The following is a 24,645-nucleotide window of genomic DNA, read 5'->3' as shown; positions in this document are numbered from 1 at the left end:
GTTTCTCCTCATCTCAGTCCTAAATGGCTTACCCCTTATCCTTAGACTGTGTCCCCTGATTCTGGACTTCCCCAACATCGGGAACATTCTTCCTGCATCTAACCTGTCCAGTCCCATCAGAATCTTATATGTTTCTATGAGACCCCCTCTCATCCTTCTAAACTTCAGTGAATACAGGCCCGGTCGATCCAGTCCCTCCTCATATGTCAATCCTGCCATCCCAGGAATCAGTCTGGTGAACCTTCACGGCACTCCCTCAATAGCAAGACATCCTTCCTCAGATTAGGAGACCAAAACTGAACACAATATTCAAGGTGAGGCCTCACCAACTCCCTGTACAACTGCAGTAAGACCTCCCTGCTCCTATACTCAAATCCCCTAGCTATGAAGGCCAACATACCATTTGCCTTCTTCACCGTCTGCTGTACCTGCATGCCAACTTTCAATGACTGATGAACCATGACATCCAGGTCTCGTTGCACCTCCCCTTTTCCTAATCTGCCGCCATTCAGATAATATTCTGTCTTCGCGTTGTTGCCCCCAAAGTGGATAACCTCACATTTATCCACATTATACTGCCCACTCACCTAACCAATCCAAGTCACCCTGCAGCCTCTTAGCGTACTCCTCACAGCTCATACCGCCACCCAGCTTAGTGTCATCTGCAAACTTGGAGATATTACACTCAATTCCTTCATTAAATCATTAATGTATATTTTAAATAACTAGGGTCCGAGCACTGAGCCCTGTGGCACCCCACTTGTCACTGCCTGCCATTCTGAAAAGGACCCATTTATCCCGACTCTCTGCTTCCTGCCTGCCAACCAGTTCTCTATCCACGTCAGTACATTAACCCCAATACCATGTGCTTTAATTTTGCACAACAATCTCTTGTGTGGGACCTTGTCAAAAGCCTTTTGAAAGTCCAAATACACCACATCCACTGATTTTCCCTTGTCCACTCTACTAGTTACATCCTCAAAAAACTCCAGGAAATTTGTCAAACATGATTTGCGCTTCATAAATCCATGCTGACTTGGACCGATCCTGTCACTGCTTTCCAAATGCGCTGCTATTTCATCTTTAATAATTGATTCTAACATTTTCCCCACTACTGATGTCAGGCTAACCGGTCTACAATTACCCATTTTCTCTCTCTCTCCTTTCTTAAAAAGTGGTGTTACATTAGCTACCCTCCAGTCCATAGGAACTGATCCAGAGTCGATAGACTGTTGGAAAATGATCACCAATGCATCCACTATTTCTAGGGCCACTTCCTTAAGTACTCTGGGTTGCAGACTATCAGGCCCTGGGGACTTATCGGCCTTCAATCCCATCAATTTCCCTAACAGAATTTCCTGCCTAATAAGGATTTCCTTCAGTTCCTCCTTCTCATTAGATCCTGGGTCCCCTAGTATTTCCGGAAGGTTATTTATGTGTTCCTTCGTGAAGACAGAACCAAAGTATTTGTTCAACTGGTCTGCCATTTGTTTGATCCCCATTATAAATTCACCTGAATCTGACTGCAAGGAACCTATGTTTGTCTTCACTAATCTTTTTCTCTTCACATATCTATGGAAGCTTTTGCAGTCAGTTTTTATGTTCCCAGCAAGCTTCCTCTCATAATCTATTTTCCCCCTCCTAATTAAATCCTTTGTCCTCCTCTGCTGAATTATAAAATTCTCCCAGTCCTCAGGTTTTCTGCTTTTTCTGGTCAATTTATATGCCTCTTTCTTGGATTTAACACTATCCTTAATTTCCCTTGTTTGCCACGGTTGAGCCACCTTCCCCATTTTATTTTTACTTCAGATAGGGATGTACAATTGTTGAAGTTCATCCACATGATTTTTAAATGTTTGCCATTGCCTATCCACCGTCAACCCTTTAAGTATCATTTGCCAATCAATTCATGTCTCATACTATCAAAATTACCTTTCCTTAAGTTCAGGACCCTAATCTGAATTAACTGTGTCACTCTCCATCTTAATAAAGGATTCTACCATATTATGGTCACTCTTCCCCAAGGGGCCTCACAGAACAAGATTGCTAATTAGTCCTTTCTCATTACACATCACCCAGTCTCGGGGGATGGCCAGCCCTCTAGTTGGTTCCTCGACATATTGGTCTGGAAAACCATCCCTAATACACTCCACAAAACCTCCTCCACCGCATTGCTACCAGTTTGGTTAGCCCAATCTATATGTAGATTAAAGTCGCACATGATAACTGCTGTACCTTTATTGCACGCATCCCTAATTTCTTGTTTGATGCTGTCCCCAACCTCACTACTACTATTTGGTGGTCTGTACACAACTCCCACTCACGTTTTCTGCCCTTTGGTATTCCGTAGCTCCACCCATACCGATTCCACATCATCCAAGCTGATATCCTTCCTTACTATTGCATTAATTTCCTCTTTAACCAGCAACACCACCTCACCTCCTTTTCCTTTCTGTCTATCCTTCCTGAATGTTGAATACCCCTGGATGTTGAGTTCCCAGCCTTGGTCACCCTGGAGCCAAGTCTCCGTAATGCCAATGATATCATATTCGTTACTTGTTGCCTGCGCAGTTAATTCATCCACCTTATTACGAATATCCTCGCATTGAGGCACACAGTCTTCAGGCTTGTCTTTTTAACACACTTTGCCCCTTTAGAATTTTGCTGTAATGTGGCCCTTTTTGCTTTTTGTCTTGTGTTTCTCTGCCCTCCACTTTTACTTTTCTTCTTTCTATCTTTTGCTTCTGCCCCCATTCTACTTTCCTCTGACTCCCTGCACAGGTTCCCATCCCCCTGCCATATTAGTTTAACCCCTCCCCAACAGCACTAGTAAACACTGCGCCTTGGACATTGATTCCGGTCCTGCCCAGGTGCAGTCCATCCAGTTTGTACTGGTCCCACCTCCGCCAGAACCGGTTCCAATGTCCCAGGAATTTGAATCCCTCCCTTCTGCAACACTCCTCAAGCCACGTATTCCTCTTAACTATCCTGCAATTCTTATTCTGACTAGCACGTGGCACTGGTAGCAATCCTGAGATTACTACCTTTGAGGTCCTACTTTTTAATTTAGTTCCTAGCTCCCTAAATTCGTCTTGTAGGACCTCATTCTATTTTTTACCTATATCGTTGGCACCTATCTACACCACGACAACTGGCTGTTCACCCTTCCCCTTAAAAATGTCCTGCGGCCGCTCCGAAACATCCTTGACCCTTGCACCAGAGAGGCAACATACCATCCTGGAGTCTCGATTGCGACCTCAGAAACGTCTATCTATTCCCCTTAAAATAGAATCCCCTACCACTATAGCTCTCCCATTCTTTTTCATGCCCTCCTGTGCAGCAGAGCCACCGACGGTGCCATGAATTTGGCTGCTGCTGCTCCCCCCTGATGAGTCATCCCCCCCAAACATTCGCCAAAATGGTTTATCTGTTTTGCAGGGAGATGACCGCAGGGGACCCCTGCACTACCTTCCTTCCACTGCTCTTCCTGTTGGTCACCTATGGCAGTCTATGTTATGGAGGTGGAAATAAGTAATTTTAAGCTTAATTCAGGGGTCAACAGGGTGCCATGGTTATGAATTGTATGGTACAGTGGTTATGAATGGTTTGGAGGTGAGGTTATGAATGGTTTGGTGCAGTGGTTATGAATGGTTTGGTGATACAGTTATGAATGGTTTGGTGATACAGTTATGAATGGTTTGGTGCAGTGGTTATGAATGGTTTGGTGATACAGTTATGAATGGTTTGGTGATACAGTTATGAATGGTTTGGTGCAGTGGTTACGAATGGTTTGGGGCTGAGGTTACGAATGGTTTGGTGCCACAGGTATGAATGGTTCAATGACACAGTTATGAATGGTTCGGTGTCGCCTGACTGAGTGGCCATGAGAGTGGATGAAATCAGGGACATAATCTTAGAATAATGGGCCGCCCATTTAAAACTGAGATGTGAAGGAATTTATTCTCTCAGAGGGTTGTAAAACTGTGGAATTCGCTGCCTCAGAGAGCTGTGGAAGCTGTGTCAGTGAATAAATTTAAGTCAGGGTTAGACAGTTTCGTAACTGATAAGGGAATAAGGGGTTGTGGGGAGCGGGCAGGGAAGTGGAGCTGGGTCCATGATCGGATCAGCCATGATCGTATTAAATGGCGGAGCAGGCTCGAGGGGCCGTATGGCCTACTCCTGCTCCCATTTCTTATGTTCTTATGTAATAGAGCAGGGTTTGTGGCGAGACAGCAAACAATGGCTTCAGTCTTCAGTTGGAAGAGTCTGTGACTTATTTAAAGTCAGAGTAGGGTAAGCTTCTAAATTGTTGCCCAAACCAGCCCAAGAAGAGACAAAAGTTATGAACCAATTTTTCACTGAGCAGTTGACCTGTGTACAGATCAACACCAAGGCAGGATGATTCACCCCGAATTCTGACAGTGAAGACTCTAATAGTTGAACCATAGTTGAGAGCAAGTCATTGGTATTAAGTTTTGGATTGCTTTAGCAAAGAGCTGATACAGACATGGTTGGCAAAACGGCCTCTTTCTGTGCTGTAAACTTCTATGGCTGTAATGGATTTAAGGGAAGAAGAGTGGGTCAATTGCACCAGGATCCTCAGCACGTGATGCTTAAACAGGGCTGAGACAGCAAGCTTCTCTTCCACTTGTTCACTTGAGAGATGAGCACAGTGCACAATCTGAGCACTATTCTGATCTGTGCCAATGCAACTCAGCACTAATACCGATCACACGACCTCTTTTCTCAGACAGTGCAAGCGTAATAGATCATAGAGTAATTTAATTTTACAGCAAGGAAGGAGGCCATTTCGGCCCATTGTGTCCGCGCCGGAACAAAATGAACAGATGAAGGGACCAAAAAGGAAATACATTAAATAAGACACCAATCTTTCCCAATTTTCTTTTATGCCCTCTTTTTAAACTTATTTGCGGGTTTATTTGAGACTCTTTAGAAAGGCCAGATTTTAAAAGACTGCCTCTAAAGCTTTACTGGGGCAAATTTAAGAAGAAGACAGCTTTTTTTTAAAAACCGTGACATTGAACCAACACTTTTGCAGCAAAAGAAATGACAGAACCCGGAGTATCACCTTCAAGTTGAAAATTTCAATAACTTAGCTGCTTTTGATCCAAATTCTATGAAATTCGAAGGTGCGTTTTCTGCATAAATTTACATATTTGTTGCCGTGTTGGAAAATTGTGATGAAGAAGTGTTGGCGGGACTGACATTATGCAGAAATTGCATAAAAACGTACATTCAATAGATGTGGAAATTTTAGTCTACAAGACATATGAAAATTCCCATTATAAAATGCAATGATCTCGTAGCCTTTAGTGCTTGCAGAATAATTTATTTCCAGTCATAGTGAAACAGCACTGTTCTCTGTAAACTCTTTTCAAAAGAACATTATTATCTGAGCAATGATTCTCGACATCACTGATGAGATAACTACCGTAACTGGAAATGAAAAAAATACAAAAGCAGTGCCCTGACTAACTCAAATATAAACATGCCTCATTATAGTACAAGCACACACAATATATTACTTACCGACCTTTACTTTATGGCAGGTTGTAATACTATTCAAATTTTGGGGAAAATTAAGTTGTATTCATGCAACTCATGATATACTCTATTTAGGATGATATGAATTTTGCAAGTTAATGAAATGTTTATGACTATTTAATATTATTCTGATAGTTCCCTGAAATGTCGGCAGAGCTTCATTATTTGTGGTGAACTGCAGGCATTTGGCATTCTGCTCCCTTTCCAGCTTCAGTCTGTGGCTCAGAGGTTTATTTTGCTGCAATGCTTCTGTGTTGCAGCAATTATAACACAGTACAAAGAGATTGTGTGGCTGTGCTTTTGTGTTAAAGCCAAATAGAAATAAAGTTAGATAGTCAGAAGTTACCCTAATCGGGTGGGGCCACAATTTTAGAGTGGGGGGGGGGGGCGCATAATTAGGGGACAATGGTTTTCTGCCTCTTTTAAAATCCTCGAGTAATCTAGGCTGATGCTCCACTGCAATACTGAGGGAGTGCTGTACTATCGTAGGTTTTTAAAAATTCGCTCCTGGGATATGTCGCTGCCAAGGTCAGCATTGGTTACCCATCCCTAATTCCTCTTGAGAAGGTGGTGAACCATCTTCTTGAACTGCTGCAGTCCGTGAGGTGAAGGTTCTCCCACAGTGCTGTTAGAGAGGGAGTTCCAGGATTTTGACCCAGTGACAATGAAGGAAGGCGATGTATTTCCAAGTCAGGATGGTATGCAACTTGGAGAGGAACTTGCAGATGATGGTGTTCCCATGCACCTGCAGCCCTTGTCCTTCTAGGTGGTAGAGGTCGCGGGTTTGGGAGATACTGTCGAAGAAGCCGTGGCGAGTTGCTGCAGTGCATTTTGTAGATGGTACACACTGCAGCCACGGTGCGCCGGTGATGGAGGGAGTGAATGTTTAAGGTGGTGTATAGGGTGCCAATCAAACAGGCTGCTTTGTCCTGGATGGTGTTGAGCTTCTTCAGTGTTGTTGGAGCTGCACTCATCCAGGCAAGTGGAGAGTATTCTATCACACTCCTGACTTGTGCCTTGTAGGTGGCGAAAAGGCTTTGGAAGTCAGGAGGTGAGACACTTGCCACAGAATACCTAGCCTCTGACCCGCTCTTGTGCCACAATATTTGTGTGGCTGGTCCAGTTTGTGGTCAATGGTGAGCCCCAGGATGTTGATAGTGGGGGATTCGGTGATGGTTATGCCGTTGAATGTCAAGGAGTGGTGGTTAGACTCTCTCTTGTTGGAGAAAATCATTGCCTGGCTCTTAAGTGGCAAGCAACATTCGCGCCACACATCAGTCCAAGCCTGAATGTCATCCAGGTCTTGCTGCACGCGGGCCTGGAATGCTTCATTATTTGGGGAGTTGTGAATGGAACTGTGCAATCATCAGCGAACATCCCCACTTCTGACCTAATGATGGAGGGAAAGTCATTGATGAAGCAGCTGAAGATGGTTGGGCCTAGGACACTGCCCTGAGGAACTGCTGCAGCAATGTCCAGGGGCTGAGAGGATTGGCCTCCAAAAACCACAGCCATTTTCCTTTGTGATAGGTATGACTCCAGACAGACTCTAGCCAATGGAGAGTTTCCCCTCTGATTCCCATTGTCTTCAATTTTACTAGGGCTCCTTGATGCCACACTCTGTTAAATGCTGCCTTGGTGTCAAGGGCAATCACTCTCACCAAACTGAGCATCCCAAATAGGCTGGATTGGATTTGTCTTGCTTTTTGTGGACAAGACATACATGGGCAGTTTTCCACATTGTCGTGTAGATACCACTGTTGTAGCTATACTGGAACAGCTTGGCTAGAGGCACGGCTAGTTCTGGAGCACGTCTTCAGCACGACAACTGGGATGTTGTCAGGGCCCATAGCCTTTGCTGTATCCAGTGCGCTCAGCCGTTTCTTGATACCACGTGGAGTGAATCGAATTGGCTGAAGACTGACTTCTGCAATGGTGGGGACGTCAGGAGGAGATCGATATGGATCATCCACTCGGCACTTCTGGCGGAAGATCATTTTAGGTACGCCTGATGCTGCTTCTGGCATGCTCTTCTGCACTCCTCATTGAACCAAAGTTGGTAGCTGTTCAAAAAAGTTGGTCCCCTGGTTTGATGGTATGTCGGGCCATGAGGTTACAGATCGTAGGGGAATATAATTCTGCTGCTGCTGATGGCCCACAGCGCCTCATGAATTCCCATTTTGAGCTGCTAGATCTGTTCTGAATCTATCCCATTTATCACAGTGGTAATGCCATACAACATGAATGCCCTCAATGTTAAGACAGGACTTCGTCTCCACAAGGACTGTGAGATGGTCACTGCTACCAATGTGGTCATAGACAGAGGCATCTGTGACTAGTAGATTGGTGAGGATGAGCTCAAGTAAGTTTTATCCTCATGTTGGTTCAGTTACCACCTGCTGCAGCCCAGTCTGGCAGCTATGTCCTTCAGAACTCAGCCAGCTCGGTCAGTAGTGGTGCTACCGAGCTACCGAGCCACTACACCCAGAGGTCATTCTGTGTCCTTGCTGCACTCAGTGCGTCTTCCAAGTGGTGTTCAACATGGAGGAGTACTGCTTCATCAGCTGAGGGAGGGCAGTAAGTGGTAATCAGCAGGAAGTTTCATTGCCCAAGTTTAACCTGAAGCCATGAGACTTCAATGAGGTCCAGAGTCAATGTTGAGGACTCCCAGTGCCACTCCCTCCTGACTGCATACTACTGTGCCGCCACCTCTTGTGGGTCAGTCCTGCCGGTGGGACAGAACATACCCAGGGTATGGATGGAGGAGGATGGGACATTGGCAGAAAGGTATGATTCTGTGAGTATGACTACGTCAGGCTTTGCTCGACTAGTCTGTGGGATAGCTCGCCCAATTTTGACACAAGTCCCCAGATGTGGCTAACTAAAGAAATAAAGGACGGTATCCAATTAAAAACAAGGGCATACATAGTGACTAAAACAAGTGGGAGGATAGAAGACTGGGAAGCTTTTAAAAGCCAGCAAAGAATGTCTAAAAAATGATTAAGAAAGGGAAGATAGACTATGAAATAAACTAGCACAAAATATAAAAACAGATAGCAAGAGTTTCTATAGGTATATAAAAAGGAAAAGAGTGGCTAAAGTAAATGTTGGTCCCTTAGAGGACGAGACCGGGGAATTAGCAATGGGGAACATGGAGATGGGAGAAACTCGAAACAAATATTTTGTATCAGTCTTTATGGTAGAGGACACTAACAATATTCCAACAGTGGATAGTCATGGGGCTATAGGGGAAGGAAGAACTTAACATAATCACAATCACTAAGGAGTTGGTACTCAGTAAGATAATGGGACTAAAGGCAGATAAATCCCCTGGACGTAATGGCTTGCATCCTAGGATCTTAAGAGAAGTAGTGGCAGAGATTGTGGATGCATTGGTGGTAATTTACCAAAATTCCCTAGAATCTGGGGAGGTCCCAGCAGATTGGAAAACTGCAAATGTAACGCCCCTATTTAAAAAAGGAGGCAGACAAAAAAGCAGGAAACTATAGACCAGTTAGCCTAACATCTGTGGTTGGGAAAATGTTGGAGTCCATTATTAAAGAAGCAGTAGCAGGACATTTGGAAAAGCAAAATTCAGTCAGGCAGAGTCAGCATGGATTTACGAAGAGGAAGTCATGTTTGACAAATTTGCTGGAATTCTTTGAGGATGTAACGAACAGGGTGGAGAAAGGGGAACCAGTGCGTGTGATGTTTTTGGACTTACAGAAGGCATTTGACAAGGTGCCACATAAAAGGTTACTGCACAAGATAAAAGTTCACAAGCTTGGGGGTAATATATTAGCATGGATAGAGGATTGGCTAACTAACAGAAAACAGAGAGTCGGGATAAATGGTTCATTCTCTGGTTGGCAACCAGTAAATAGTGGGGTGCCGCAGAGATCAGTGCTGGGACCCCACTATTTACAATCTATATTAACGATTTGGAAGAAGGGACTGAGTAGCCAAGTTTGCTGATGATACAAAGATGGGAGGAAAAGCAATGTGTGAGGAGGACAGAAAAAATCTGCAAAAGGACATAGACAGGCTAGGTGAGTGGGCAAAAATTTGGCAGATGGAGTATAATGTTGGAAAGTGTGAGGTCATGCACTTTGGCAGAAAAAATCAAAGAGCAAGTTATTATTTAAATGGAGAAAGATTGCAAAGTGCTGCAGTACAGCGGGACCTAGGGGTACTTGTGCATGAAACACAAAAGGATAGTATGCAGGAACAGCAGGTGATCAGGAAGGCCAATGGAATCTTGGCCTTTATTGCAAAGGGGATGGAGCATAAAAGCAGGGAAGTCTTGCTACAGCTATACAGGGTATTGGTGAGGCCACAGCTGGAATACTGCGTGGAGTTTTGGTTTCCATACTTACGAAAGGATATACTTGCTTTGGAGGCAGTTCAGAGAAGGTTCACTAGGTTGATTCTGGAGATGAGGGAGTTGACTTATGAGGAAAGGTTGAGTAGGTTGGGCCTCTACTCGTTGGAATTCAGAAGAATGAGAGGTGATCTTATTGAAACGTATAAGATTATGAGGGGGCTTGACAAGGTGGATGCAGAGAGGATATTTCCACTGATGGGGGAGACTCGAACTAGAGGTCATGAACTTAGAATAAGGGGCCGCCCATTTAAAACTGAGATGAGGAGAAATTTCTTCTCTCAAGAGGATTGTAAATCTGTGGAATTCGCTGCCTCAGAGAGCTGTGGAAGCTGGGTCATTGAATAAATCAGGACAGAAATAGACAATTTCTTAAATGATAAGGGGATAAGGGGTTATGGGGAACGGGCAGGGAAGTGGAGCTGAGTCCATGATCAGATCAGCCATGATCTTATTGAATGGCGAAGCAGGCTTGAAGGGCCGTATGGCCTACTCCTGTTCCTATTTCTTATATTCTTATGTTCTTATGTCAGTGAGGAGGATCTTGCAGGGTCAACGGGGCTGGGTATGCTGTTATCATGTCTGAAGGGTGCCAAAGTCAATGCCAGGTGGTCCGTTCAGTTTTATTCTTATTATTGTTTTCTGTAGTGGTTTGTTAGGCCATTTCAGAGGACAGTTAAGAGTCAACCACATTACTGTAGGTCTGGAGTCATAGATAGACCAAACTGGGTAAGGACAGCAGATTTCCTTCCCTAAAGCGCATTAGGTAACCAGATGGGTTTGTACGACAATCCGATGGTCACCATTACAGATACAAGCTTTTTATTCCAGATTTATTTAACTTCTTGAGTTGCCGTGGTGGCATTTGAACTCGTATCTCTGGATCAGTGGTCCAGGCCTACTGGATTACTGGTGCAGAAACATAACCACTATGTGACTGTTCCCTTGCTATCTTTCGGATGCGATGTTAAACCGACGCCCAGTCTGCCATCTCAGGTGGACGGAAAAGATCCCATGACACTATTTTGAAGAGCAGGGGAATTTTCCCTGGTGTCCTGGCCAATATTTATCATAAAATCATAGAATCATAGAATGGTTACAGCATGGAAGAAGGCCATTCCACCCGTTGAGCCCATGCCAGCTCTTTGCCAGAGGACCTCAGTTAGCCATTTCCCTGTGGCACTGCAATTTCTTTTCTTTCAGGTTCTTATCCAACTCACTTTCGAAAGCAACGATTGAGTCTACTGCCACCACATTTTCAGGTGGTACATTCCAGATTCTAACCACACGCTATGTAAAAAAACATCTTCTTATGTCCCCTTTGGTTCTTCTGCCAATCACCCTAAATCTGTGTCCTCATAACTGAAGTCCCTCAAATCTGGAATCATTCTCATAAATCTTTTTTGCACGCTCTCTAAGGCCTTCACGTCCTTCCTAAAGTGCAGTGTCCAGAATTGGACACAATACTCCAGTTGAGGCCAAACCAGTATTTTATACAGGTTCATCATAATTTACATGCTTTTGTACTCTATACCTCTATTGCATGAAGCCGGGATCCCATATGCTTTTTTAACCACTTTCTCAACCTGGCCTGCCAACTTCAACGATTTGTGCACATATAGCCCCCAGGTCTCTCTGTTCATGCACCCGCTTTAGGAGTGTACCCGTTAGTTTATATTGCCTCTCCTCATTCTACCAAAATGTATCACTTCATACTTTTCTGCCTTAAATTTCATCTGCCATTGGGTCTGCCCATTCCAGCAGCCTGTCTAAGTCTTCTTGAACTCTATCCTCCTCACTGTTCAATATACTTCCAAGTTTTGTGTCATCTGCAAATTATAAAATTCTGCCCTGTACACCCAAGTCCAAATCATTAATATATATCAAGAAAAGCAGTGGTCCTAGTACTGACTCATAGGGAACACCGCTGTATACCTTCCTCCAGTCCGAGAAACACCCATTCACCACTATTCTGTTTCCTGTCACTTAGCCAATTTCATATCCATGCTGCCACTGTCCCTTTTATTCCATGGGCTTCAGCTTTGCTGCCAAGCCTATTATGTGGCACTTTGTCGAACGCTTTTTGGAAATCCATGTACACCACATCAACTGCATTGCCCTCATCAACCCTCTCTGTTACCTCATCAAAAAATTCAATTAAGTTGGTTGAACATGATTTGCCTTTAACAAATCCGTGCTGGCTTTCTTTAATTAATCCACACTTATCCAAGTTACTGTTAATTTTCTCCCGGATTATTGTTTCTAAAAGCTTCCGCACTACTGAGATTAAACTGACTGGCCTGTAATTGCTGGGTTTATCTTTACACCCTTTTTTGAACAGGGGTGTAACATTTGCAATTCTCCAGTCCTCAGGCACCATCCCTGTTTCTAAGGAGGATTGGAAGGTTATGGCCAGTACCTCTGCGATTTCTTCCTTCACTTCTCTCAGTGTCCAAGGATGCATCCCATCCGGTCCTGGTGACTTATCTACTTTAAGTGCAGCCAGCCTTTCTAGTCCCTCATCTTTATCAATTCTTATCCCATCCAGTATCTCCTCTACATTCTCCTTTACTATGTCTATTGCAGCATCCTCTTCCTTGGTGAAGACAGATGCAAAGTACGAATTTAGTTGCTCATCCATACCCTCTGCCTCCAGGTCTCTTTTTGGTCCCTAATCAGCCCCACCCCTCCTCTTACTACCCGTTTACTATTTATATGCCGATAGGAAACTTTTAGATTACCTTGTAGGTTAGCTGCCCGTCTATTCTCATACTCTCCCTTTGTCCCTCTTATTTTCTTTTTCACTCCTCCTCTGAACTTTCTACATTTAGCCTGATTCTCAGATGTATTCTCGGCCTGACATCTGTCACACATGCTCTTTCTCTACTTCATCTTACTTTCTTTCTCTTTCACCATCCAGGGATCTCTGACTTTAGTTGCCCTAAATTTGCCTCCAGTGGGAATATATCTCGACTGTACCTGAACTATTTCCTCTTTAAAGGCAGCCCATTGTTACACTACAGTTTTGCCTGGCAATCTTTGATTCTAATTTACCCGGACCACATCCATTCTCATCCCACTGAAATTTGCCTTCCTCCGATCAAGTATTTTTACTCAAGGTTGCTCCCTGACCTTTAGCTAATCTAAACCCCATGATACTATGATCACTGGTCCCTAAATCTTACCCTACTGACACTTGCTCCACTTGACCTACTTCATTCCCCATAACCAGATCCAGCAATGCCTCCTTCCTCATTGGGCTTATCTCTCAACCAACATCACTAGAACAGATTTACTAGTCATCATCACAAAACTGTTTATAGGATCTTGCTGTGAGCAAATTGGCTGCCATGTTTTTCCTACATTACCACAGAGACTACACTTCAAAAGTATTTAATTGGCTGTAATGCACTTTGGGACATCGTGAGGTTCTGAAAGGCTCTATATAAATGCAAGCTCATTCTTGCTTTTGGATTGATTGAAGCTTGATGCAGCATTAACACATTTGAGACATTAGTAGGGTTGATGTATCTAAGGAACAGGACTTGGCCATACAGACTAATGTGAATCAGCTCAAATGTCCACAGTGTCTCTGTGTTTGTATCAAATGGGAACATAGTGCTCAATTTTCCGCAGTGATTTGCGCTGTTTTTTTGGCGCACGCCGCTTTTTTTGGCCTAAGTTAAAAAATACAAGTTTCCCCAATCAATTTGCACTCAGTTACGATTTTTTTAGGTTCATTTTTTTTTTGAGTCAAAAAGGGCATAACCTGCCACCCACGCCAAATCTGGCCAGTTAGGCAAGTTTGGCCAGCTCAGAGTTACTCAAGTTCTTCTTAGGCTGGCGTATGTGACGTCTGTGGAAAAACCTTTTGGTGAGTTAAGAAAATCGGTGCAGGTAAGTAAATCTGCGCAGCAGATGCCCGGAAATCAGCAGCAGGAGAGGTGAGAGTGGGAGAGAGGGGGGGGCAAAGCCTTTTGGGGATAGTTAGGAGTGGGGACCAGGAGGGAGGAGGCTGTTCAGCCTGGGATAGGTGTGGGGACCGGGAGGGCATTCGGCCAGGGATACGTGTGGGGACCGGGAGGGTATTTGGCCAGGGATAGGTGTGGGGGCCAGGAGGGCATTCGGCCAGGGATACGTGTGGGGACCGGGAGGGCATTCGGCCAGGGATACGTGTGGGGACCTGGAGGGTAGTCGGCCAGGGATAGGTGTGGGGGCCAGGAGGGAGGAGGCCATTCGGCCAGGGATAGGTGTGGGGACCGGAACTGGAATGGGGGGGGCTGGGGACTTTAATAATTTAATGGAGGTAAGTTGCTGCAATGTTTAATGTGCTTGTGCTTGGTAAGTTGTTGTAATGTGCTTGTGCAGGTTGCTGTGAGCTGGCTGTAAGTGTCATTTTCCAGCCTCAGCCCGCATTGTGTCCCTGGTTACCGTGGCGACCCGATCTTTTTGGCGCAGATCAAGGCTCCACCCCTGAAACTAAGCAACAGGCTAGACAGCGCCAAAATGGAGGAATCAAATGGGGAAACTTGTAAGATTTTTTTTGGCATACTTGGACTCAAAAAAAAACGTGTGCAACTCTTCAAGTATGCCAAAAAACAGCTTTGGGGAATATTGAGCCCATTATCTCAGCTGATGAGACCATTTTTGTGAAACTAGATTGAAAATATTAGATAGAGTTTAAAGCAGAATGAGAATTTCTATTAGGCAAACGTTTTAGCGGTGCATCTATTAATTCAGATGCCCCAAGATGACTACTCTGTAATGAAACAAATTAAAGATGTTTCAGCAAGGGCTCAGGGGCCTCTGGTTTGTTAGTTCAAAAAAAAATGTTTTGAAGATAGAAAGAAAGAAAAACAGAGGACTAGAAGTTGGCTATCAGCGGCACGGGGAACGATCCCCGAGTCGGAACAGATGGGCCCGAGGCATACTCAATGGTGGGGCCTTGGGTTCTCATTTCCATGAGCTGCCTGCGAATATCCCTGAGCTGCTGTGTTGCTGACAGCGGGCGTCAGGTAGATAGAAAAATAGAAAATAGGTGCAGGAGCAGGCCATTCAGCCCTTCTAGCCTGCACCGCCATTCAATGAGTTCATGGCTGAACATGAAACTTCAGAACCCCATTCCTGCTTTCTCACCATACCCCTTGATCCCCCGAGTAGTAAGGACTTCATCGAACTCCCTTTTGAATATATTTAGTGAATTGGCCTCAACTATTTTCTGTAGTAGAGAATTCCACAGGTTCACCACTCTCTGGGTGAAGAAGTTTCTCCGCATCTCGGTCCTAAATGGCTTACCCCTTATCCTTAGACTGTGACCCCTGGTTCTGGACTTCCCCAACATTGGGAACATTCTTCCTGCATCCAACCTGTCCAAACCCGTCAGAATTTAAACGTTTCTATGAGGTCCCCACTCACTCTTCTGAACTCCAGTGAATACAAGCCCAGTTGATCCAGTCTTTCTTGATAGGTCAGTCCCACCATCCCGGGAATCAGTCTGGTGAATCTTCGCTGCACTCCCTCAATAGCAAGAATGTCCTTCCTCAAGTTAGGAGACCAAAACTGTACACAATACTCCAGGTGTGGCCTCACCAAGGTCCTGTACAACTGTAGCAACACCTCCCTGCCCCTGTACTCAAATCCCCTCGCTATGAAGGCCAACATGCCATTTGCTTTCTTAACCGCCTGCTGTACCTGCATGCCAACCTTCAGTGACTGATGTACCATGACACCCAGGTCTCGTTGCACCTCCCCTTTTCCTAATCTGTCACCATTCAGATAATAGTCTGTCTCTCTGTTTTTACCACCAAAGTGGATAACCTCACATTTATCCACATTATACTTCATCTGCCACGCATTTGCCCACTCACCTAACCTATCCAAGTCACTCTGCAGCCTCATAGCATCCTCCTCGCAGCTCACACTGCCACCCAACTTAGTGTCATCCGCAAATTTGGAGATACTACATTTAATCTCCTCGTCTAAATCATTAATGTACAATGTGAACAGCTGGGGCCCCAGCACAGAACCCTGCGGTACCCCACTAGTCACTGCCTGCCATTCTGAAAAGTACCCATTTACTCCTACTCTTTGCTTCCTGTCTGACAACCAGTTCTCAATCCACGTCAGCACACTACCCCCAATCCCATGTGCTCTAACTTTGCACATTAATCTCCTGTGTAGGACCTTGTCGAAAGCCTTCTGAAAGTCCAAATATACCACATCAACTGGTTCTCCTTTGTCCACTTTACTGGAAACATCCTCAAAAAATTCCAGAAGATTTGTCAAGCATGATTTCCCTCTCACAAATCCATGCTGACTTGGACCTATCATGTCACCATTTTCCAAATGCGCTGCTATGACATCCTTAATAATTGATTCCATCATTTTACCCACTACTGAGGTCAGGCTGACCGGTCTATAATTACCTGCTTTCTCTCTCCCTCCTTTTTTAAAAAGTGGGGTTACATTGGCTACCCTCCACTCGATAGGAACTGATCCAGAGTCAATGGAATGTTGGAAAATGACTGTCAATGCATCCGCTATTTCCAAGGCCACCTCCTTAAGTACTCTGGGATGCAGTCCATCAGGCCCTGGGGATTTATCGGCCTTCAATCCCATCAATTTCCCCAACACAATTTCCCGACTAATAAAGATTTCCCTCAGTTCCTCCTCCTTACTAGACCCTCTGACCCCTTTTATATCCGGAAGGTTGTTTGTGTCCTCCTTAGTGAATACTGAACCAAAGTACTTGTTCAATTGGTCTGCCATTTCTTTGTTCCCCGTTATGACTTCCCCTGATTCTGACTGCAGGGGACCTACGTTTGTCTTTACTAACCTTTTTCTCTTTACATACCTATAGAAACTTTTGCAATCCGCCTTAATGTTCCCTGCAAGCTTCTTCCCTGCCCTAATCAAACCCTTTGTCCTCCTCTGCTGAGTTCTAAATTTCTCCCAGTCCCCAGGTTCGCTGCTATTTCTGCCCAATTTGTATGCCACTTCCTTGACTTTAATACTATCCCTGATTTCCCTAGATAACCACGGTTGAGCCACCTTCCCTTTTTTATTTTTACGCCAGACAGGAATGTACAATTGTTGTAATTCATCCATGCGGTCTCTAAATGTCTGCCATTGCCCATCCACTGTCAACCCCTTAAGTATCATTCGCCAATCTATCTTAGCCAATTCACACTTCATACCTTCAAAGTTACCCTTCTTTAAGTTCTGGACCATGGTCTCTGAATTAACTGTTTCATTCTCCATCCTAATGCAGAATTCCACCATATTATGGTCACTCTTCCCCAAGGTGCCTCGCACAATGAGATTGCTAATTAATCCTCTCTCATTACACAACACCCAGTCTAAGATGGCCTCCCCCCTAGTTGGTTCCTCGACATATTGGTCTAGAAAACCATCCCTTATGCACTCCAGGAAATCCTCCTCCACCGTATTGCTTCCAGTTTGGCTAGCCCAATCTATGTGCATATTAAAGTCACCCATTATAACTGCTGCACCTTTATTGCATGCACTCCTAATTTCCTGTTTGATGCCCTCCCCAACATCACTACTACTGTTTGGAGGTCTGTACACAACTCCCACTAACGTTTTTTGCCCTTTAGTGTTCTGCAGCTCTACCCATATAGATTCCACATCATCCAAGCTAATGTCTTTCCTAACTATTGCATTAATCTCCTCTTTAACCAGCAATGCTACCCCACCTCCTTTTCCTTTTATTCTATCCTTCCTGAATGTTGAATACCCCTGATGTTGAGTTCCCAGCCCTGATCATCCTGGAGCCACGTCTCCGTAATCCCAACCACGTCATATTTGTTAACATCTATTTGCACAGTTAATTCATCCACCTTATTGCGGATACTCCTTGCATTAAGACACAAAGCCTTCAGGCTTGTTTTTTTAACACCCTTTGTCCTTTTAGAATTTTGCTGTACAGTGGCCCTTTTTGTTCTTTGCCTTGGGTTTCTCTGCCCTCCACTTTTCTTCATCTCCTTTCTGTCTTTTGCTTTTGCCTCCTTTTTGTCTCCCTCTGTCTCCCTGCATAGGTTCCCATCCCCCTGCCATATTAGTTTAACTCCTCCCCAACAGCACTAGCAAACACTCCCCCTAGGACATTGGTTCCGGTCCTGCCCAGGTGCAGACCGTCCAGTTTGTACTGGTCCCACCTCCCCCAGAACCGGTTCCAATGCCCCAGGAATTTGAATCCCTCCCTGCTGCACCACTGCTCAAGCCACGTATTCATCTGTGCTATCCTGAATGAAGTGGAGAAACAATCAGAAGGTGAGGGGTGGGGCGATTGGGAGATGAGCCACAGACATCACTTTTTCTGCCTTTACCAAAATGGCGCACCTCCAGCTCATATTGAGCATGCACACCCCACGCACTATATTGGATGCTTAGGCGTCCGTTTTTGCGCCTGAAAAACGAGCGAGTGCCATAAAATTTCCAGGTCAGAATGTGCAGGACAATCCAGGCCCAGGAGAAAATAAATCACTCTTGTGCTGCATTAGACAAATTGCCCTTTGTTATACCTCTAAAAACAATTGTCGGTGAAGCATAGTTACTTGCTAGTTTCTTAGCACATCTACGTGTATTTTTTTTAACCCGGTTAGGAATCAAATACAAAGGGAAATTCTCCCACGCCATCATTTTCTCGATTGATACTCGTCCGCCTGAACAATAATTGCTTCTCACCCAGCTGGCACATGCAGAGTGCAGTCCCGTTGCTTTGTGTGATACAGGTGGAGTTGCTCCGGCAGGGATTGTACGGGAAGTCACAGGGGTCATACTGCTGCTCACACAGGTTGCCAGTGAAGAATGGAGGGCAGATGCAGTCGAATTTCCCGGGGACGGCAGGTTCACGGCAGGTGGCACCATTCCAGCAGGGATTGGAATCACATTCATTCACGTCCTCTGTGCAGTCTGACCCTCTCCAGCCTGGGCTGCACATGCAGCTGTCAAAACATATTAAAAATAATGATTGTTAGTTCAACAAATCACTCGGCAACGGATAGCCGTACTGCAGTCCCGTACAATAACTCTTAAATGTTCCGACCGCTCATGCAACCTTACTAAAATGGAGCTCGTATGAAATACCTCGGACACCACACTGCAATTGAGAAGCTTCGCCGATATTTAATTTAGCAATGGAAGACAAAACATTTCAATCTAAAGATAGCATAAAAACATTAGGGTTTGTTTTTTACTCCATTAAGCACTAAAAGGATGCATTGTTCAAAAGCTCGAACGCTCGTTGGCTGCAAACTGAGTACAAAATGTATGCTTCTTTTTTTCAATTAAAATCTTCATCTGGAACAGAGGACCTATATCATTTAACAAATGCCCAAACTGTTCTCTTCAGTGCGGTTTTAACTCAAACACTCCCATTGATGACATTGTCATTTTCAGGTACATATGCCCAAATGGCACAAACATTACTTCTATTGTCTATATCAGGAGATAGCAGCAATGATTTGACTGCTTGCTGCATACGGTAACTACACTAACCTAATTGCAATGTTACTGGAGTGACAAATTGACAATAATTCACAAGAAAAATGAACTTATTTATAAAAAAGAGATTGAGGTTCAAATCATAGAATCAGATGGAGGCCATTCGACTCAGTGTGCCTGTGCTGGCTCTTTGAGAAAGCTCTCCAATTAGTCCCACTCCCCCTGCTCTTTTCCCGTAGCCCTGCTATTATTTTCTTTTCAAGTATTTATCCAATTTCCTTTTGAAAGTTACTATTGAATCTGCTTCCACCACCCTTTCAGGCAGTGCATTCCAAATCATAACGACGCGCTGTTTAAAAAGAAAATCACCTCATCTCCCCATTTGGCAATTACCTTAAATCTGCGTCCTCTGGCTACTGACCCTCCTACCTGCAGATAGCGTTTCTCCTTATTTACTCAATCAAAATATCAAAACCCTTTGAGCACCTCCATTAAATCTCCCCTTAACCTTCTCTGCTCTGAGGAGAACAATCCCAGCTTTACTCGTCTCTCCTCGTAACCGAAGTCTTTCATCCCTGGTATCAGTTTAGTAAATCCTCTCTGCACCCTCTCCAAGGCCTTGGCAATCCCAAAATGAATGTCCCCTGTTGATGATCTAAGATTGTGATTAAGTGTTTATTTTTGTGCTTTAGGGATTGTTTTCCCTGCACCTAGTGTAATCCGACTGTCCTGCTCATTCCAAAAACACTCTAATGTTCCCCCCTTTTCAACCAACTATTCACTTCCCTTTGAAAATAATTGCTGGATTCTGCTTCCACAATGGTTTGTGACAGTGAGTTCCACACTCTAACCACCCTGAGATAGATATTTATCAGTGCCCCCTAGGTGGTTAATGTGGCAGAAGGGTTTGCCCACCTTTGGAATGAAAATCAGGTGGGCCTTACACTCCACCAGATTATAACCCAGATAGTGAAGACACAAATCTTCAGTATAAAGAATGTTTCTTTCTAACCTCCCGTTTGATATATTTTTTGATTTATTTCCTCTCATTACCATCTTGCAGGGCAGTGAAAACAATATATTCACATTTAATAAGTTATTTGTCCCCCTCATTTTGCTATGGTACATCTGCAGTTCATATTAACGTTGTCACAGAGATTGTGGGAATTCTATTTGAGGTCAACAATCCCAGGAAAGTTCAATATTTCAGTGGAAAGTCTATTCTGGATATTTTTTGCGAAGTGGGTATTGACACCACTGTTTCACCCGGTGAGTTTGAGGCAGGGCGGGGACTCACAGCAAACAATCTACTTTGTAGCAAACAAAATCTATTGGGGCCGAAATTCAGGGTCCCGGGAAGGACCGTCACCGCGGGTTTTCGGCGGCCATTCAGCAAATCGAGTGGCCGCCTCGTTCCGGTCGATTGGCCTCCGCGACGCACTTTCGCCGTAAGCCGCCGACTTCCACCACGATATGGGGCTTGCGACCGTACTGATGTCATCAGGGTGCGCGCCGCTGCTACACAGCCACATCACCCAAATTCACCATAAAAAACAGAGCTGTTTGTTGGACAGTGTCTCCGCCAGCTTTTTGGGTTGGTACACTTTGTCGTGCTACTCGACACTGCTGGAGGAGGTGAAAGGAGGATTACCGCAATCGGGTATTTTTGGTGACAACTTTTTCTGTTGCTTTGTGCTCATTTGGTTAACATGTTCATCACTTTTGGAGAGTTTTGAAGTCTTTTAGCTCTCACTGATTAGTGGAGGCCTGTAGGCCTCATTCTGTGCTCCACAGAGGCCTGCTGTTCAGGGTCCGGCCTTCACACAGAATGGGCTCAGTGTTGGCAGGGGAACGCTTTGTCCACCTTGTGAGATGCAGGGCGGTACGCAGGAGAAGGCGGCACTGTTAGCAACGGGTAGAGAGGCAGCGGGCAAGGGAGGAAGCATCCATGGCTGCCCAACATCCAGAAGGGCCTGCAGATGGGCGCCGACCTCCACGTAGAGAGGGTGGCCAGGAGGAAGATGGCGTGAGGAGGAGGGTCAGGTACGCTGAGCCCCCCGCACCACATACTGGGCCAGGAGTCTTGCCAGCAACAGCCTGCAGAGGCTCCCGGCCATGAGGAGGAACAGGGAGAGAGCGATCAGCCAGCTGCCATGGGAGGTGTTCAGCACAGACCTGGGGGAAGGAGGCCCTACTGTCAAAGGGTCACAGAGTCTGCCGATGTCAGTTCTCCTTCTTGGAGTTCAGTGATGAGCAATGCTTGCGAAAGCTCAGATTTAGAAAGGACGTACTGAGGGAACTGTGCAACGTCCTGCACCAAGATCTGCAGCGTCACACAAAACTCAGGACCAAGGTCACCATAGCTCTCAATTTTTATGCTACAGGGTCTTTCCAGTGCGCGACTGCAGACATCTCGAACATCTCCCAATTCTCTGCCCATCGCTCCGATGCTCTGTATAGGAGAAGAGTGGACTATATCTCATTTCCGATGACCAGGGATAAGCAGGTGGAGCGGCAGGCCGGATTTGTCAGGATTGCATGGTTCCCCAGGGTGCAGGGTGCCATAGACTGCACACACCAGTGTGAACCTAAAACAACAACCCAACGCAGGAGCAGCAAAGCAGCTTTACAAATGGTTTAAGACCGAGGACCAACAAAAAACCCGCGACCTGAAGAATAGATGGTGGGTGGAGAAAGCACAGGAGATTCAGCAGCTGGCCGACAGCCATGATGTGCGAGGATTCTTCACCGCAGTCAAGTCCACCTACGGCCCAAGCACCCCAGCCCCACCCCACTGCTGGCCAAGAACGCGGAGACACTCATCAAGGACACCGAGGCAGTCAGGACCCACTGGAAGCAACAATTTGAAGATCCCCTCAACCGAGACTCTGCCTTTGACACGAGTGTCCTTGACTCCATCCCGCAGCATGCTACTCGCCACCATCTCAGCAAAACTCCAGCCCTGCATGAGGTAGAAAAGGCCATCCATCAGCTCAAGAATAACAAGGCATCGGGAGCGGATGGAATCCCCGCTGAGGCACTAAAGTATGGCGGAGAGGCACTATTGGCATGAATCTGGAAGGAGGAGAGCATGCCAGGGGCTCTCAGAGATGCAGTAATCGTGACCATCTTTAAAAAAGGGGACAAGTCCGACTGCAGCAACCACAGAGGAATCTCCCCGTTGTCAGCCAATGGGAAGAATAATCCTCAACTGTCTTCTCTGTGGCTGAGGAGCTCCCCCCGGAGTCATAGTGCAGATTCTGTCCTTCACGGGGTACAATGGACATGATCTTTACGAGTTGACAACTGCAAGAGAAATGCACGGACCCTTGTACATGGCCTTCTTTGACCTTACAAAGGCCTTTGACCCTGTTAACCGCGAGGGACTATGGAGTATCCTCCTCCATTTCGGTTGCCCCCAAAAGTTTGCTCCGCGACGACATGCAAGCCACGAGTGGAACTAAACTATAGAACCAGTGGGAACCTGTTCAACTTTTGTTCTCTCCAGGCTAGATCCAAGACCGTCCCATCCTCTGTTGCCGACCTACAGTACGCGGATGACGCTTGCGTCTGCACGCAGAGGCTGAACTCCAAGTCATCGTCAACATCTTCACCGAGGCATACAAAAGCATGGGCCTTACATTAAATATCCGTAAGACAAAGGTCCTCCACCAACCTGACTCCACCACACAGCACTGCCCCCCAGTCACCAAGATCCACAGCACGGCACTGGACAACGTGGACCACTTTCCATACATCAGGAGCCTATTATCAGCAGGGCAGATATCGACGACAAGGTTCAACACCACCTCCAGTGAGCCAGCGCAGCCTTTGGCCGCCTGAGGAAGAGTGTGTTTGAAGATCAGGCCCTCAAATCTGGCACGAAGCTTATGGTCTACAGGGCTGTAGTGATACCCGCTCTCCTGTATGGCTCAGAGACATGGACCATATACAGTAGACACCTCAAATCACTGGAGAAATACCACCAAAAATGTCTTCGCAGGATCCTGCAAATCCCCTGGGAGGACAGATGCACCAATGTCAGTGTGCTCGATCAGGCCAACATCCCCAGTATCGAAGCACTGACCACACTCGACCAGCTCCGTTGGGCGGGCCACAGTGTTCGCATGCCTGACCCAAGACTCCCAAAGCAAGCGCTCTACTCAGAATTCCTACACCGCAAGTGAGGCCCAGGTGGGCAGAGGGAATGTTTCAAGGAAACCCTCAAAGTTTCCTTGATTAATTGCAACATTCCCATCGACACCTGGGAGTCACAGGCCAAAGACCGCCCTAAGTGAGGAAGAGCATCCGGGAGGGCGTTGATCACCTCGAGTCTCGTCGGCGAGAGCATAAAGAAAAAATGCGCAGGCAGCAGAAAGAGCGTGCGGCAAACCAGTCCCACCCACCCTTTCCTCCAATGATTGTCTGTCCCACCTGTGACAGAGACTGTAATTCCCGTATTGGACTGTTCAGTCACCTGAGAACTCACTTTTAGAGTGGAAGCAAGTCGTTCTCGATTTCGCGGGACTGCCTGTGATGATGATGATGACACCAGCATAGGATCCTGGCTGTTGATGCCAGGTATTCAGGCAGCAGCCACGATTCCTTCATTCTGGGCCAGACCAGTGTTCCCGCCCTCTTCACCAGGCCAAATCAGGATTATGGATGGCTGCTTGGGGACAAGGGATATCCCCTGTCCACTTGGCTGCTGACTCAACTTGAGGACCCCAGGACAGCAGCCGAGCATGCCTACAATGACACGCATTCTGGCACCAGGTGCATCATCGAGCACTGCATTGGTATCCTCAAGCTGAGGTTCCGATGCCTGGACCGGTCTGGTACCACATTGCAGTACTCTCCTGCACAGGTCTCCACAATTGTGGAGGTCTGTCTGCTGCATGCTGCACAACCTGGCCTTCATGAGGGGCCAGCTGCTGGAGCTCGAACCAGCAGTACCACCTGATGAGGAGGAGGCGCAGGAGGAGGTAGAGGAGGAGGAGGCGGAGAAGGAGGAGGAGGATCCCTGTCGCCACCCAGGCAGGAGGCGTCGCCGCCATCGCAACTCTGCAAGGGAGGTGCAGAGACGTCTGATTGCTGCTCGATTCACATAATCTCATCCCCATATGACCCTTCAGCTCCTATTTTCCATGGCCATCCCAATGAGTGTCTTCACAAAGAATTGCCCACTCTCAAATGAAACACCTGCCCTGAAATATGTGCAAAAAATAAAGATT

General features: G+C 45.9%; 1 protein-coding gene across 1 annotated transcript in view; it reads right to left on the bottom strand.

Annotated features, from left to right (window-relative positions):
* The window catches only part of LOC139266569 (protein eyes shut homolog), a 341,043-nt gene that overhangs the window by 223,664 nt on the left and 92,734 nt on the right, over positions 1-24,645 (bottom strand). Inside the window, exon 6 of the mRNA XM_070884164.1 lies at positions 18,653-18,912. Coding sequence (XP_070740265.1) covers positions 18,653-18,912 — 260 coding nt within the window. The remainder of the gene's footprint in view (positions 1-18,652; positions 18,913-24,645) is intronic.

This window comes from Pristiophorus japonicus, chromosome 7, assembly GCF_044704955.1.
Source record: "Pristiophorus japonicus isolate sPriJap1 chromosome 7, sPriJap1.hap1, whole genome shotgun sequence".
Classification (NCBI taxonomy): Eukaryota; Metazoa; Chordata; class Chondrichthyes; family Pristiophoridae; genus Pristiophorus; species Pristiophorus japonicus.
Note: the sequence above shows the minus strand (reverse complement) of the source record. Positions and strands in the feature narration are given on the sequence as shown.